Genomic DNA, 18,738 nt, shown 5'->3' on the forward strand with positions numbered 1-18,738 from the left:
TGATACAGAATGGAGTATTGGGTAATCAGTCAACTAATCTGCATAAGACACTGATACAGAATGGAGTATTGGGTAATCAGTCAACTAATCATCTGCATAAGACTGATATAGAATGGAGTACTGAGTAATCAGTCAACTAATCATCTACATAAGACTGATATAGAATGGAGTATTGGGTAATCAGTCAACTAATCTGCATAAGACACTGATATAGAATGGAGTACTGAGTAATCAGTCAACTAATCATCTACATAAGACTCGTATAGAATGGAGTATTGGGTAATCAGTCAACTAATCTGCATAAGACACTGATATAGAATGGAGTATTGGGTAATCAGTCAACTAATCTGCATAAGACACTGATACAGAATGGAGTATTGGGTTGTTGTTGTTGTTGTTGTTGTAGGGTTTAACGCCATTTTCAGCACAAGATAGGCTATACATGGCGGCCAGTATAATTGGTGGAGGAAGAACCCTGGAAAACCCAGGGAAGAACCACCGACCCACGAGAAGCTACTGGCAGGCTTTCTCACGTACCAACGTTAGCCGAGGCTGGACTCGAACTCATGCAGACAGAGGTGAGATGGCAGTGATCTGTAACGGCGAGCGCTTTAGACCACTCGGCCACTCGGGGCCCCGGAGTATTGGGTAATCAGTCAACTAATCTGCATAAGACACTGATATAGAATGGAATATTGGGTAATCAGTCAAATAATCATCTGCATAAAACACTGATACAGAATGGAGTATTGGGTAATCAGTCAACTAATCTGATTGCCTAAGTGACTGGCTTGATTATAAATATAGGTTCAGGGCAAGTACTCATTGATCCAGACATAAAAATGTATCTCAACTGACTGAAGAGTTTCTTAACCTCTGAAAAGTCCATAAGAACTTAATAAATTTAACTCATGATCAGTTCAATTATGCCTCAATTATGTATTTTTTTGCCATCAAAGGGTACTGAAAATAAATGACCCCAACCCCTGACTTTAATCAACATCTGCAAAATTAAAGATCTTTTCCCAGTCTGGATCAAACCTACTCTTTCTCCAGATTTTCCCCCAATTTTCCAGTAAAATGAGTGAACCCTGATCAACTGTGAATGGATCATGCACGACAGATGAATGATCATATGACAAATTCACCAAGCTTATGGCAAGCAAGCCAAAAATATGGCAACTTAACGCTGATGGAGTAATTGGTTCATGTACCATAGCAAGCATATCACAAAGGTTAATGAAGTCATGTCATACAATTTATAACTTCACTGTAGTAGTATATATATATATATATATATATATATATATATATATATATATATATATATATATATATATATATATATATATAAAGTTAATGACAGCACTTAGGGTAATAAAACAAGACAGTCTTACCTCATGATATTCTTGATCTTTGTCTTGTAACTGTAACACGTAAACCATAGCATCTGACCCTAAGGAACGACAGCCCTGCCACAATACCTGTGCAGTTGTCAAATCTACATCTGTAACTCTGGGTGCTGAAAGAGAGAACGACTGTTAATGTGTCGCACACACCAAATATAGATGAGTCACAAGAGGTGAAAACAACCTATCTCTATCTAGACATATCATTATTATTATTATTATTATTTCAGGCAAGTGGAAACGTTTACTATTCAAACAATTCACCACATAAATTTATAATTCATAAATGCTGGTATATAAGGGTTTAATTCCTTTATTTCTTCAAACTTTCCCTCTACATTTCATGGAGTACACTTTTGCTTATACAATATTATAATGGTGAGAAGGCAGCTACCTCAGCTGCTTGCATATCCAGCTGGAGTTGGCTGTTTCAAATATAAAATATGTGAACCCAATGACTGACAAAGCATCTTTATTAAAGGACCTGTGATGCCTTTTAAGTTGAAAAACTGTTCCTATCATTTATTTACTATCGAATTGCAGTAGACTTTTCTCCTTACTTCTGTGTTCTTGCCGAATTTGGCTCTGCATTCATTGAAAATTATGAACCACCTGAATTTCTTCTCTGAAAACATGACTTTATGTTGGTCCATTATCTATTCTTTGATTAAAGAGCAATGTTTATAAGTTGCTGCAAAGGTTTGAAAATCTAAACAGGTTCTCTACATAAATAACACAAATGTGTGTTTGAAATTTCATTTATATAGTAGTTTTTAACCAAGAATATTTTCCCCAAAAGACTAAATCCAAAAAGATATAAAAATGATTAAAAACATATAATGGTCTGAAAATCTAATCAGTTGTTGGATACATTTATGCTAGCTTAATTTAATTTGAGTTTTGTTTTCACAATCTAGTAAGCAAACTTCTCAAGCTGAATGGATAGAGGAACAAAAATCAAGATGCCCAGATGTAGAAGGGATGTAAAAAAAAAAAAGAAAATCAAAGTTGGTAATTTTTATCTGGTTCAGTACATACAAATACTTAATTCCTCTTTAATTAAAAAGTTTATTAGCACAAACGTAATTTGGAATCTAAACCGGATAAACAGATGTAAATATGGATGGACAGACTGTGACAAAATGATGTGGGCATAATGATCAAAATGATCTAACATACCTCTAAGTGCAGGAGGTGGGGCCTTGGTTGTGGTAAATGTATATGTGTCTGAATAGGGACCATCTCCCGCATCATTGCTTGCCAGTATCCTGAAGTCATAACAAGTCAGCTCTGCTAGGCGTCCAACCTTGAAGGAATATGCCTGACCTCGATAAATCTCTTGATAGCTGTGAAATGAGGACAAAGTCCAAGTTTTAAAACTTACTAATGCTTAACATGATATATTATCATATTTATACTGGTGCTCAAAAGGCAAGAAAGTTGAACCTGGCTAATGTGTCACGTATGTATCAATTTGCTTTTGGTGTAGGTTTTTTTCTGATAGAGATTCAAAGGCCCACATAAACCCTTCTTGCATGACCAAGCACTGTTTTCATTACTTATGATAAGAAAATGTCTATGGCTAATATTTACCAACTGGGAAAGGCTGCTTTGGACGACTTCATGAATAATCCTGAATTTTATTGAATAATCTGTTTTAATATTTATTTCATTGCTAATAAACATTCACTGCAGTGTGCGGTGACAATTGTGTAAACATGTGGAAGCATTTGCAAGGTGCACAGTCACCATCTCCACAGATGAAATTAGCCAATCACAAGAGCACAATCACTGATATGATGAAGAGACTAAGTGATATAAATGCCAGGAAAATGTACACAAATGGCTTAAGTATGACCTAGGAGAGGCTGTGATGTTGTGCAATTTCTGTGCCGAGTATTTGGAAAAATATGAAACTGTGTAATGAGTCATGTTGATGAAATAGTTATTTCTTTCACTTGATGTTAATGAATAATAAATGTCAAATCATAATTTGAATGGTCTCATTTGAATTTAGTAGGCTCTGTGTAATTTAGGCAGGATAAGTGAAAATGTTATTTTGGTGATCCTGTGATCCTAGGGGAAAAAACAAAAATTCTGAGTAGTGCATGACACATTCTAAGTAGTAATAGACCTCAGGCATGACATAATTTTAAGAAGCCCCTAAACAACCCTTACAGAGTGGAAACACAAGGCAAACAGGCACAAAAAAAATATTTGTCCAATGGATGATGTCTATGTCAGCAAGACTGGTCAGCAGATCTGTAAATGTAGTCCATCATTACAATAAATACGAGGTCTTATGAACTGTTGACTACATGAAAATGAGGTTCTATATATGTTTTTTAAATGTGTCCTGTTGTGGTCACTGACAGCCTTTGTGACACAGAAACTTTCAATTGAGAAATCTTTTTAAGAATAATGGGCTACTGTATAAGGGAACCCTGCTATGATACACCTCATTAAAACACGAATTTTGATTTAAAATGGTCACATCACTGATAAAAATACTTCTGTTGAAGTTTCAGAAATATATAGCTTACATAACAAAATGCTTTTACACAGCAATGAATAATTTTCTTCAAGCATGCAATGTGGTATCTTAATCCCAAAAGTTACATAAACAGTAAAATTATTATTACATTGTATTTATATTGCACCTTCCATAACCACTCCCATTCATACATGCATTCATCTTGTTTTATTTTTGTTACACTGCAGCTTAATACATAATACAGTCTGCAATTTTTGATCTGAACTACTGTACTACTTTCCGACCACACTTGCATTTTCCATTTTGTAGCTTAGTTCAGAAATATGAGAACAATCAAGCCCGCATTAGATCTTTAGCTTACTTTCCATCTTCTCTCTCCATCTCCAATCGATATGTGATTAGATCCAAGTTCCTTCCCTCCCCCCACTTCAGCCTAAGATTGTTTGGTCCTGCTGCTACACACTCCATTTTGGGTGGACTGGGAGGTAGAGTCCGAGTTGTCACTTTTATTGCAGAACTGAAAGCCCCAACACCTATAGCATTTACAGCTTGTATTCTAATTCTAAAATGAAAAATTTAAAAAAATCGATTCAAGAATCAAGTACACTTTTAATGATTAATGGCCATCATCTGAAGAACAAATTACAAATGAGTTAAATACAACAGATGCATAAAAATGGCTTTAATATTCAAACAAAAATGGATTTATTCTTTTGCTAATTTGAATGTACTAAATTAGAATCAAGCACAATCATTTACGTTTTGATAATAAAGTGATGCATTTTAAACAAAAGTACAACTTAGTAGATTTAACAAATCCTGCAATAACCAAATACTATTAATACAATCTCAAGCTGAGGCACCCTCATAGCTGCTCACTTTTAATAGGTTATTTGGATTAGTTACAAAAAAGTTTCATGGGAGTTGCCTCTATTAACCAGCTTTTAACTCAAAGAATAATACAAGTTTATCTCTCAAAAGGGATTACAATAAATACAGTAATATGACCATCATTAATTACCAAAACTGGGGAACTTCTATGTGGTTTAATCTTGCTGACATTTGCTATGGGTATGAAATCACAAATATTTAACTTAGTAAACAGTTTGGGAGTAAAACTATTTGTCCAACAAAGCGTAAAAATTAATTAAAATAAAAATTAATTGGCGTAATTCTAAAAAATTATCCTATACATTTTTTATTAATTTAACAGCAAAAAAAAATTCCATAAATAAAGTATGTATCATGGGCAAATACAAGCAAATGTTTTAACTTTTGTTAGTCTTTTAAAATTTTCAAGATGGCGATAAAAGTACAGATCGTGATCAAGTAGCCTAAACTTGGTGTCTCTTTGGACTTACTTGTATGCAGTTTCCGGTAACAGATCCTCTATCACATATTCTGTAACTGCATTAATTGAAATAAGCTGCTTTTCTCCAATATCTATGTTGTACGATATGATTTCGCTCCCATTGTTGTTAGGTTCATGCCACTGAAGATGAACGCTAGTGGCTGAAGCTTGGGCTTTGATGGACAGAACAGTAGAGGGGCGAGACGGAGGGGTGACGCATGTGGCGACTGGACTGTATAAACCCGGACCTGCTGAGTTTAATGCCTGTGAGAAAAAACAAGATGACCAAGTGACCATTATAACACATGTAGATCCATACTATAAGAAGAAAGTTTTTATGAAAGTACACATAAACTCACACATGCATTATTGTTATTAACTGACCCACAGATAACATATCAAAGGATGAACAATGGAACAAAAGAATATAGTATATCAATCTTTAAGGTAACTTGTTCTCAAACTTTTGTGCAGAGATTGAGTGGTTTTTACTTTCATGCTAATGTCACTAATTACGTCAAACAATGAAACAAACAAATGAGACAGGATGGAAGAAAAAAGTTCATGTATTTTGTTAACAAGTGGATTTGACTCTATTTATGTGACTTAATGATATAATGGCAGAGTCAAGAAACAACCTAAGTTTCAGGTTATCTTTCATATGCTAAGTGATGTATCTGGTTCAGTTTATAAGGCATGTAACGTGTGCTTCCATTGTTCTTTATCTAAATTTACACATGGTCATGACCTTTTTCTAAATTTACAAAAGGCTATGAACTGTACATTCACCCTGTGGTAAAATTCCACATTTAACAAAAACTGTTGACGCTAATGACGCTGTTGGAAAAATAACTACCGGTATTGTACAAAAAGTTTCAACAAAGAAGTCAACTAAATTTTGCCCATAAAATAGTTTCAGAAGATCTCTCTTTCTGCTTCCAAATTCAACTATTATACACCTCAAAATATTTACTAAATCATATTTATAATTCTCACCTGGACCCTAAATGAATACAGCATTGCTGGGCTCAAACCCTTCACCTCAAAACACAAGTTTGGACCAAAGTAAAGCTGGAAATAATAAAAAATATATACTATGTACTAATGGAGGTATTAAAACTAACAATGTGAAACACAATAGCCATTTCAGTACTCTCCCACTCTGCTTCACTCATGCTCATGTTTTTAAAAGAACTGCATTTCCAATTTGTATTAATCTAGGACTCCTCTCTCTAAGTCGCACCATTTTCTTCCTCACTGCCACCTCAAACAGTATAAAAATCTTTGAGATATTTCAAAGTTCTGGCCTTACATGTCTTAAATTACAAACAAATTAAGACCTACATTTACTTTTACTTAGCTACTGGTAACATAATACTTTCCTTGGCACCAGTACTGTAACTGATTCAGCGAAGAAAATAAAAATCAATCAGAAGGTTTATTTACTTTTAAATTATGATGGTATAATTTACAAAAATCATGTCCATATTCATACAAAATTTAATATTAAGTGATAGAAGAAAATAAGCAATTATTCCATTCCCTCCATCAGGATTACAATATCAGAAGTACAGGTGAAAATTTGACACCAGACAGGTCTTCCGAATTACTTGGTTTCATAGTAAGTACTGTGTTGCCCAAATACCTGTGTAAAATCACTTTCTGTCTTGAGCTGCCACTCAAGGCGATAATCTGTGATTGTAGCACCATTGTTGACAGGTTCCTCCCAGCTGACTATTGCACTATGTGAAGACTTGCAGTTGATGAGGGGGATCTTTGGAGGGTCAGGGATACCAGCTCCACTAATCACCTCCAGCAGTTCAGACCAAGGACCACCCTGATGAAGTAGGAAAATAGAAGTATTACTACTTTAATATGAAGTACCAATATGAAGTACCAAGTCCCTTATGAACACTACAAGGGCACTCCCTCTTTAGCATCGCCGTCTTCTGATTTTGGATATCAACGGGGGAGGATCAACATAGTATGACCAACAAAAACATTTATGAATTTAATGTTTTTTCTGAGTTTATCGTGGTATAATATGTCAGTTGCTGACTTGCACAGCAAATAATGCCCAAAAATGCAGAACTGTCATCTGATTGACAAATTTACTGTTGTAACAAACATTTTGTAAGAAAAATGGATCAAGTTATTAATCTTGTTTCTTCCTTGAAAAAAAAGACAAAATTAAGATTGTGATATGCATATAACAAGACTTACCCCTGCCCTATTGAAAGCTCTAACTTGAAACAAGAAGGGTCTTCCTGGTGAAAGGCCTGCAACAATGCAGTCAAGGTCCCTACCCTTATACACTTCCCTACTTGTATTGTCAGGCATTATCATCTGAACAGAAAAGTCTGTTACTGGAACACCTCCATTGTAATCAGGGTAAGCTGAAATAAATAAGAAATGAATATTTTAACATGTGAAATTTCATTTCCACTTCATGGTGTACTAACATCAAAATCTATGTTGACAATCATATTTTGCATTAAATAATGAATATCTATAACTTTTAAAATTGTACCAATGTATCAAAGAGTGTATATATATATATATATATATATATATATATATAATTTTTTAAAGTTTTGGGAAAGTACGAGTTGTCAAGTGCCAAATACAAATTCTAAAAGTCAATATGTTCCTAATTTTCTTATAAATTTAAGGACAGTTTCAGTGATAAGATTAAATGAACAGTTTTTCTTACAGAAAAGGATTTTCAATTAAGTGGATTAGAAACTATAGCAGGTCATATGCTTGTTGATGCAACAAGATCCTAAGCTACCAGCATTAGACTGTTGGACTGTGACCAGAAAGGTCCGGGTTTTATTCCCACCAACAGATCACTCAGGATTGGGTACTGTGATGTGTCATTGAGCAAGGCACTTTACTTTTCTTGGCATGACAGAAACATCAATAGTGCCAAATACCAGAATAATTTAACTTTTTCTATAGATCTCTATGTTGAAGAAGAGATGGATGGGAGTGGCACTTACTCTATCATGAAAAATGCAAAGCCCAGGAGACTGCTTACCTAGTTCATTGGTCAAGTAATCTGCTTATTGAGATGTTTTATATTAAAAAGAGATTGTTGTTGTGGTTTTAATGCCATTTGTCAGCACATGATAGGCTATCCATGTCAGCAGTAAATCTGTTAGAAGAAGAACCCAGAAAACAACCTGAAAGAACAACCGAAACATGGAAAGCTACTTGTAAGCTTTCTCACGTACCCATGTTGGCCATGGAAAGCTATCTGCAAGCTTTCTCACATACCCATGTTGGCCAAGCCTGAGACTCTATCCCATGAGGAATGAGAGTTACTTTAGAGATGAAATAATCTAAAGAATTTTTTTATTGGCAATCTTAATTGATTGTGGATTGTCATGAATTGTAAAAAAAATTTTTTTAAAGGCTTTGATATTAGAATGTCTCTGCAAATCTGGCTGAAAATAGGCCAATGGTTTCTTCAAGATGAAAAACACATAATGGACAATGGACAAAAGATACATGAAGGACACAGGGCCATATCATTGGACCTTATGACCACGTATGCTACTAATGTTCAGCTTACCCCATCGGAGATGAAGAGATGTGGCTTTGGGCTTCCCTTGAAGCTTTGGAGCATGACACTGACCAGGTGGAACACATTGTGTGGTGGCGACACAGCACTCTGAAAACTGAAAAAGAAACAAAATACAGATTTATCATTCAACATTGACTGAATAAAAAAAGCACTGAAACAAGACTAACACAAAAGTTACAAGAACCACACCCCCATAAGGTAAATTGTTTTTTCTTTCTTGCAGTATTCTTTAAGTAAAAATCCTTGGTATGGTACGGTTTGGTTTGGTGTTTAATGGCATTTTAAAACAAGTAGGTTAATTAGTAAAAAGCAATTGGAATAAAGTGCCACCACATCATGGTTTTACTAAAGAACCATAGGTATCTGATTCAATCTTGATACTGCAATGTATTAAAAGCATGAATATATTATATTCTTACACACAGCTCCTTAGTTATAATAAGACACAATTTTTGCAACTTGAGAAATTGCACCTACACATTTAGCCATTGATTTCATAGTTGTATTTGCATTTACAGTGGAACCTTTTAGTATTCTTAGTGTCTTAATTTTCCTTTTCAATGACCTATCACTTCTTTATGAGTGAGATATGGGGGGAAAAAAATGTAAAATGTTTTACAGTTTTTGTCTAATCAGACATTGTTAAGCTTGTCCCAGCTGACCAGTATTTTCTGGACAGCATGACTTTATTAATGCGGCCACTCCTAAGTAAAGACATCAGCATATATTCATGCCAGTGTGTTATTATTTTTCATTCTAAAGAATTCCAACCATCTCAATTACCACCAATTTTTGTGCTAAATGATTCCTGTTTGGCCAAGCATCCATTCTAGAGAACTTCAACATGGAATTAGATAATAAAGAAAACTGCTGACTGACTAAAAGAACTGTAACATTTCTGGGTCATTACCCAACTACATTTCGATCATTCATCTATTGTCTCGACATTACCCGTTTTATAAATAGATTGCAACAGCAACTTTCATTGTGTGAATGTTGGTGGGAATCTCAGCTGAGGTCTGGATTATAAAAAGTTGGTGGGAATCTCAGCTGAAGTCTGGATTATAAAACGGTGGTGGGAACCTCAGCTGAGGTCTGGATTATAAAAAGTTGGTGGGAATCTCAGCTGAAGTCTGGATTATAAAAAGGTGCAAAAGCTTTTTGAAAGGGAATCAATCTCCAGATCAAAATGAATCTTCAATAACTGAAAAGTGTCACTGTAAATGAAAACACTAAACAACACTAAAAGTCTTTGAAGAACATGACAGAAACAACCAGAAGAATGTTTGTCCATACCTCAGGACATTTGATCAAGTTCTTGCAATAAAAGGTCGTTTTAAACGCATTTCTAAGCTTACCTCACTCCGACCCCCTTTACTGCTGCAAGCTACTCGAACACGATATGTCTGACCAGGAATGAGGTGATCACAGGTATGTTCTCGTTCTGAACCTTCATATAACATTTCATACCCTGTTCATAAAAAGAAAATAAAGACCCTATGTAAAATTTCAATATTTTACCAGTCTACCTTCCAATTCATCTTATTATAACATCACTGATTTTGGCCTCATTTTGTTGGTTTTAATGACACTTTTAACACATTACTGGCTCTACCATGCTGAGGAAATGGAAACTAAGTGCCTTTCACAAGTACACACCAAGGCAGTCCAACCAATCTGGCCTGGGCAGGTACTGAACTGATGATGTTAGAATTCCAATGCCGTACCAACTTTGCTACTATGACTGCCTATTACATACAACTTGAATAACGAAGAGATAATACATCAGCTTCAACTCCACTCCATAAAAAAATAATGATAAAAAGGTACCTATATATAAACTGTCTTGACATGTGCACCAATTTTTGATTAAATACCTTGAATGGTTTAAGAGTTATGCTATGAAAACGAAGATATTTATGGACAGACAGACTTGGCAATAGCTATATGCCACCCATTCAGCTATTCCTATATTATTTATTGGGTAGATAATTCAAAACGCACCTGTAAACAACCTGATTTGGTTAAAAGCTCTTGCACAATTTTACAGGTAGGCTCTGGAAAAAAGTTTACCGAGAAAAAGATGCACATAGTGATAGCCATGTTCCCCTGCATTACATACCAGAAATAAAAATATTTATGGAGAGACACAGTGATAACCATATGCCCCTGCATTACATACCAGAAATAAAAATATTTATGGAGAGACAGTGATAACCATATCCCCCAGCATTACATACCAGAAATAAAAATATTTATGGAGAGACATAGTGATAACTATATGCCCCTGCATTACATGCCAGAAATAAAAATATTTATGGAGAGACATAGTGATAACTATATGCCCCTGCATTACATGCCAGAAATAAAAATATTTATGGAGAGACATAGTGATAACTATATGCCCCTGCATTACATGCCAGAAATAAAAATATTTATGGACAGGCATAGTGATAACTATATGCCCCTGCATTACATGCCAGAAATAAAAATATTTATGGAGAGACAGTGATAACCATATCCCCCAGCATTACGTACCAGAAATAAAAATATTTATGGAGAGACAGACAAATGAACATAACAATAACTGTAACCACCCATATTACACACTAAGGAGAGTTTTTAAAAAGTTTGCGTGAGTTATCACTAATCTGATTTAAAATAAATTTCATCAAGATTGTAACTCTTCTGATACTACAATAACATTTTTGCTTCCAATATACAACATTTTTTAATTATCAGTAGTTGTCAAATTATTAATAATCTTTTAGCACAAATTTTTATCCAACTTCATGAAAAGCTATTGAAGAAAAACTAAACAATTACCTGATCCTTCAGTCAGCATTAAAAATCAAAGAAACAAATTACTATTACTCAGAATTAGTTTGATATGTCATGCTAAGTAAAATTTACCAAACGGTTTCTTTGAAACATGAGAAAATAGAATAATATCTTAATTCTTTATGTACCCCTATAACACAAACCATGTTTAACTAAATATTAATATTACCAAGTTCATTTCTTAACAACACAAATAACCAGCCTTGGTATACAGCAGACACCAAGCACTTCCATATGCTGTTGTATCCCTGTGTTAATGACATCACAAAGGTCTTCTTTTTTTTTTTTTAAGGCATATAAAAATGGAAAACTATATAACCCCAAATATGGAAAGGAAATTAAATTCTTGACATGATTTATGGTACCATCTATGCTTGCTTATAAACTGGATCCAACAGTAAACAGCATACACCCTGATCTGCCATCACATAATGCACTGGCAGCTCAGAGTTTAAGATGTATGTTCTACTGAATACTCCTTACAAACTGCATAGACTCAGATCTGCTTACATACTGTGCTATGGCAGATCTGGGTCAATGCAATTTGCAGCTGGAAAAGACTTATAAGCAAGTACAATTGGTAGTACTGACATGCATGAGTAACACTATTCCCACCTGACAGAATATGGTGAGGACACGCACAAAATCTAAACTATGTTAAATCTAATGTTTAAAACCACAAGCTGAGGAAAAGAGTGATTATACCATATTTCATGTAATTGTTCGTACAGGAAAATTAATTATTAATTTCAGTGTGCAAAAAATTATATGTACAATAATTCATTATCACTTGCGGTTCTGACCCTTAAGAAAAATAAAAGGATCATACCTAAACAAATTCTAGGGAACACACGCTACTTGACAACCTAATGGACAAATGTACAAAGTAAACGTATATTTTCTGTCTCATTCTGCTCTTAGCTGTTGTTATTAGTCAATGAGAGAGAGAGAGAGTGTGAGAGAGGATTATGTCTCAGTGTGAAAGCTTGTCTGCATTTAGAGCATATGTAGCTGTTATGTTGTGTAATGTTGACAAAATGATAGTCCTACATGTAAGATGTATCACATTTTATGTTTTAGTATGCACAGAAGTCAAAACATAAATATCAGCTTCGAGGTCTTACATGTAGGGCAAGCAAAATGATTAAGATGGTTTGAACATGTATTAGTTAAGGGTATTATTTATTGATAAATTGTAAATATGCAACAGTATGAATCGACACTGTCAAGAAATTAAGTGCAACTTGTATTTTTTTACAGCAGCAATAATCTCATTATCAAACTGCAATAAAAAGATAAACTTGACATCATGTTTTAATGTGCGTAGGCATGCAGGTGTGTGTGTGCATGCATGCGAGAGAGATGGGAAAACAATTTTGTACAAGACCGCATTTATTCAGGGCAGCTTTTTTTTTGTAGCTTTTGAAAAGAGGAAAAAAAAAGACTATTTTGAGTTACCTGACAATTGTGATGATGTATTACAACACTACTATATTCCATTATCAATAAACACCGCTAAATCAACAATACATTCTTGTTTTAATTATGATGTACATTGTCACAACAACCACATGGCTATTCAGTGTTATTTACACGGTAATGAAACATGCATAGTGCTTTGGTTATTCCAGTTGAAACCAGATTGAGGGCAAGAATCGAATAAAGAGTTCAAGTCAGTGTGGCTGCCAGTAGGGAAATGAGGCTCTCTTTAGGGAAATAAAAATCTGTCAATGTGCTATTGAAGCCGTTGTCAATACAGAATTTGTTACAAGGACAAGTGATCATACACATTACCTGTTATTCGAACTCGCCAATGAAGATAATAGAGGGGTATATCATTGAATAGATTTGCAATAAAATGTTAATTATATCTAAGTCAAAACAGAACAAACACTTAAAAGGTAGTATATGTATATATACAAATCGATTTAACGGAGTCCATGACTTTCAAATTTACGATAGAAAATGGCAAGGTTTTTATATTTTATGTATGTATGACTATAATGAAACAATAAGACTAGTTGACCAAGGGTCAATAGTCTTCACTTTAGCATGTACTGAGATGTAAATTTTTGTTGTATAAGAAAACATCAAAGGGTTCCCCCACTCATTCTAAAATGCAAGTGATGTTTTGTTATGGTGACAGACTTTATAAGAACTAATTAACAATAATATTTAAAGGTATAGCTTGTGAAGTCCTTTGTCCATTTGTTAATAAACACCAGTAGATATTGTAGTGACAATAAGAGAGCTTATGCATCAATCATTGTATTTTCTCACGAACAATTATTAATTTTTGTAAAACAAAGTAGCAATATGGTCTTATTGCTCTTTTTTTGCAAACATAAATCTTCTTAGTAGAAATTTTATGTCCGACAATTTTTCAAAAAATACAAAGTGATTGTATGAAAAATTATGACACACTTAACTAATTATGAATTTGATAACTGGATTATGTACGAAAAATTAAAGGGTACGAAAAAATACGTGAAATATGGTATTCACCCAAATTTAATAAACAACCATTGTCAACAACAGACTCCTATTTTGTTGAGCTTGCTTTTTATTTAGTTTGAAACAAAACGACTGTAACATTGCATTTAATCTAAATGACTAACGTTTGGCTTTATATAAAGACTTTAACGGTGGGCTTAATCTAAAAGACTTTACCAATGAGTTCAATTTGAAAAACTTAACACTGAGCTTTATCTAAAAGCCTTAACATTGGGCTTTATCTGTAAGACTTTAACAATGAGTTTAATTGAAAAGACTTTAACACTGAGCTTTACCTAAAGGATTTTAACACTGAGCTTAATCTAAAAGACTTTAACGTGAACCTGAATCTGCATTGTGGAAGGATGTATGGGCATGTTTATGAACACCAAGGTGATCATAATGATGAGCTATTGTCAAGGCTGGATCAACATAACTTTATAGCCAAATATGCCAAAACATCATTTGTCAGTGTCCGCATTGTTCATTTTACTACTGAATCTACTGGTGCAAAATATTATTGTAGATAAATGAAAGTCTGCTGTTTGCACAATAAGATGGTATTAGAGAAGAAACTGACTCACCATTTCCATCATCAAGCTCTACAATGTACTTGGTTATTTCTGAGCCGCCACTATCCTTTGGTGGATCTGGAATATCATTTCAATTAAAAGATCAATCATAAAATCAAGATGTTATAATACTACAAGGGACAGAGAGGCAAATAGACCAAAAACAATTATTGGACGATTCTAAATCTTCAATCTTTCCCTCTTTAGGAATTTTGTTTTACTCAGTCTCCCAACCCCAACCCATTTTAAATCTTGGTCAACTTGTCAGCTATCCCTCTCTGGCAGATCAAGGAACACTGAAGATGGTAGACCAAAAATAGCAGAACTGAACCTATACTAACTAATAGCCCTGGTTAAGGGTCCATTGCAGTGTTCATAAGTAAACACAAGAGGATCAAGGACTTTTCTTTTTCCTGTTCAGTAACTCAGAATGGAATATAATAATCCATTCAGCACCATCGCCACTTTTTAATCACTTAAACAGCAAACTTTCCCAGTTTCTTTGACTCTTCATACGTGTTTTTTTTTCCATTCCAGTTATGTTTGAGTATGCACATTGGGAAAGATTTGAGATAAAAAGAAAGCTGACTGGCTAACACACACTGATGGAACTAATCCAATGCAGCATTATTAATGTAGCTAGTGATCAAGACTAATTCAGGCAGCATTTAATTGTGTGGGGCTCTATTTCAGTGAGTGTTCTCACAGTGATAAATATGACCATTTCAGATGGCACTGAACATCTGGATTGCAAGTCAATATCATTGTTCATATTGACTGGTCATGCCATCATACAACCTAAACTGTGCTTATGTGAGAAGAAATATGCAGACAATTTTAGCTCAATTCTGTGTGTAAATTATGCAAATACAATTCTTATCTGCATATGCAGATGCCACCTACCCAAGAGATAGCCTATCCATTTCTCAACATTTTGTATCCATAAATGGGGCCAAAAAGTCTTAATTCATGGAATTGCGCAAGGGTTAGCAACTATGAAATAGTGTCAGTTCTGAATTGCCCTCAAGTTGTGGTTCTTAAATCTGCATCACAATAACTAAAATAACATCATAAGAACTCACTGATGTGTCATAACTAAAGAAATAATAAGCATAGTCTTGGTCTACTGTAACAACAGAATTTCTACAAGTTTTCTTCATGTAAAGGTTCTGCATGAATAACATTCAAAATGAAGATATTTGCATTGATTGCTGATATGTCAATGAACATTATTTTTTACACCTATATTTTTACGAGAAGCATTTCTTTGCACAGCCAAGTCTCTTTCAAAGAGCTAAGGCAGTTCAATTTAAATCAAGAGAGAATAGGATGTTTCAAAGGGCATGATATATAATAGCTAAAAAAAATAAATAGATTAAGTATTATTTCAATGAACAATTAAACGTGGAGTTTAATAAGTATCCATGGAACACAAGTGTTTTGCACAAGAACAGTGGTATGATTCTGGCTAATACACAAAAGCTACGAGCGTATCAGGTTAGAAGCCTTATAGAGCGATATTTTGTCTCAACTATTGCTGAACATAGCCATGAATAACAAGATACAAGACTTTCAAAAGCTGTACCATAGCACCTTAATATTCTTCATAACCTCATGGTCACAACAAAAAAAAAAGGGACATCAGTCACAAAAAGGGTCATCATATCAAACCAGTATTATTATGAAAATCAAATATTGTGGTCAATTTTTTAACAGCGTTCATAAACTATTCATTTTCTCTTTATCATCACTTACCCCAAGTAACCCGGAAGGAGTTGGCATAAATCTTGCCCTTTATTTGTGGTTTTCCTGGAGGACTGGGCCTGTCAGGAGATGTATGATATGCAACTATATCACTCCATTTACTCTGACCCTCCTCATTCTTGGCCGCTAACTGAAAAAGCATATAACAGCAAGAATAAATAGAACAGATCTAAAATATCTGTACAGAAAAACATACAATATACAAATCCATCCCAGTTCAATAAATGAACATTACTGTCATGTAACAAAATCAATTAAATTGATTAACTGGTATATGAAACCTATAAATCCTATGTAGACTGTATTGAATACATTCAAAAAGTGATTATCTGGAACCATGGATTTTGCAATAAACTTGGCTGCAAAGATAAGTGAAACTTAATAAATAATAAACTGTATCCAAGAACACTGCATTAGTTAATATAATTTAGAAGTCCACATATATTATGTTCTACTATGAAGGTTGTACTGTTTTAAATAGAAAAACAAATCTTTTTGTGGGATTACATTTTTCAACACAAGACAGGCCATATATGGCTGCCAGTATATTTGGTTGAGGAAGAACCCAGTTATACCCTAAAAATTACAGACACATGGGAAGACACTGGCAAGTTTTCTTACATAACTGTGTTGGATGAGCCAAGATTAGAGTCCATGCAGACCGATATGGTAACGTGAGTGACCTGTATAAGCAAGAGTTTCAGACCACTTGGTCACCCAGAGACCCAAATGGAAATGAACAAATTAGTACAATAGGACTAACTATGGCATTTGATCCAGTGGAGGAGTGGCAACTATGACATATATTTTCAAATACAATTCACATAAAACTGTGAAAGGAGAAGTCTTGAACTGCCATCAAATCATGCATACATGCCAACCTCCCAAGAGGTATAAGCGTAATTACTGCTATAATTATAATTGCCAAAAAAAATTAATTTGGGCATAAAAAGTGTGATCTCTATGTTACATGCCTGAATAACAGCACAAGTCATATAGATAAGATACATTTTTATTACTAACCAGGTTCTGTAGCTGGTCAAAATTCTTGTCACAAAGGGCAAAATCCATATGGATTAGAACCAAAATACAAGAACAAAAAATACTGAAAAATTATTTATGTTCAGCAATCATTAACTATTCTACATGTGTAAATTTCGCTGAATGATCATGAACTGGAAATCTGCAATGAGGTCAGGTGCTCAGATTGCTGTATTACATTACTCTTGTACACTTTTTAAAATATTTGTAAAGTGATATTGATTTGTCTTTTTTTCTTCTAATCTGATATGTTTTGAAGTTGAAAAGATCCATCTGCTCTAATATTTTCTGTCACATAACATCCATAACTCACATGGTAACGCATTTCAATTAACATCCCATGCCATTTTCTTTAAAAGGACAGACTGGTTCACAACTTTCCTATCTTATCAATAAAATGAATCTGTAAGGCAAAGTTCAAATTTGAAGAAACCTGTCTATTTTCTTGGAAAATGGTCATAAAGTTGCTATAAATAGCAAATAAGGATAGTACTTTAAACTATTCTCACGCAAGAGTCACCTTTTTAAGAATATTCTAAAATTTATAACGGTGGAATTAAAGAGATAATAAAATAAATGAAAAAAACAACTTTTTACTGCTTTTTTTCTAATGTAGCAAAATGCCTTAATCCATATACAGCCTAGTGTAATGCACAGAGAAAGAGATTAATAATTACACCAAAAGCTTAACAGCTGGCATGTATGAATAATGCACAAGCCAGCTGATCAAGATCCTAGTACATTGTCGTACTAGGTCAACAGAGTGCAATCAGTGAATAGGAGCCAAATTTTGTTTATTTGTCAAGCTTTAGACTAAAAATAGTAACTTGAAAAGAAATATTTATTTCAAATAGAAATACATGTATTCCATGTAGCAAACTTTACATAATCCACAAGTGCTCACTACTGAAATACATACAGATCTTTTCAAATTATAAATCCTAACTAAAATATATAAATGGAAGTTTTCAGGAAAATTCAAGTATTAAAGAAAAAAGTTACTCCAGCTTTCATTCAGTGTAATTCAGATCAAAATTGAAAAACAAAACAAAACACATTTCAAACTTATACTTTCTTCTGCATCTATTTCTGCCAAGACTTCATCCATTCACAAAATCATGTTCAAATCTTCAATTCATCTCATGAATCGACCTACATTTCTATTTTAAAATTCTTTCCCTTTC

At 34.0% G+C, this 18,738-nt stretch overlaps 1 protein-coding gene across 11 annotated transcripts in view; it reads right to left on the reverse strand.

The window, feature by feature from the left end:
• The window catches only part of LOC149799332 (fibronectin type-III domain-containing protein 3A-like), a 264,342-nt gene that overhangs the window by 6,874 nt on the left and 238,730 nt on the right, over positions 1–18,738 (reverse strand). For all 11 annotated transcript variants that reach the window (XM_089958644.1, XM_089958643.1, XM_089958642.1 and 8 more), the window contains 11 exons: positions 16,505–16,643; positions 14,762–14,827; positions 10,202–10,314; positions 8,832–8,937; positions 7,478–7,650; positions 6,900–7,091; positions 6,251–6,325; positions 5,265–5,518; positions 4,265–4,465; positions 2,589–2,755; positions 1,398–1,522 (listed from right to left, as the gene is read on the reverse strand). In XM_089958644.1, coding sequence (XP_089814770.1) covers positions 1,398–1,522; positions 2,589–2,755; positions 4,265–4,465; positions 5,265–5,518; positions 6,251–6,325; positions 6,900–7,091; positions 7,478–7,650; positions 8,832–8,937; positions 10,202–10,314; positions 14,762–14,827; positions 16,505–16,643 — 1,611 coding nt within the window. The remainder of the gene's footprint in view (positions 1–1,397; positions 1,523–2,588; positions 2,756–4,264; positions 4,466–5,264; positions 5,519–6,250; positions 6,326–6,899; positions 7,092–7,477; positions 7,651–8,831; positions 8,938–10,201; positions 10,315–14,761; positions 14,828–16,504; positions 16,644–18,738) is intronic.

The sequence above is a fragment of the Sinohyriopsis cumingii genome, chromosome 5, assembly GCF_028554795.1.
Source record: "Sinohyriopsis cumingii isolate HCF-2022 chromosome 5, ASM2855479v2, whole genome shotgun sequence".
Lineage (NCBI taxonomy): Eukaryota > Metazoa > Mollusca > Bivalvia > Unionida > Unionidae > Sinohyriopsis > Sinohyriopsis cumingii.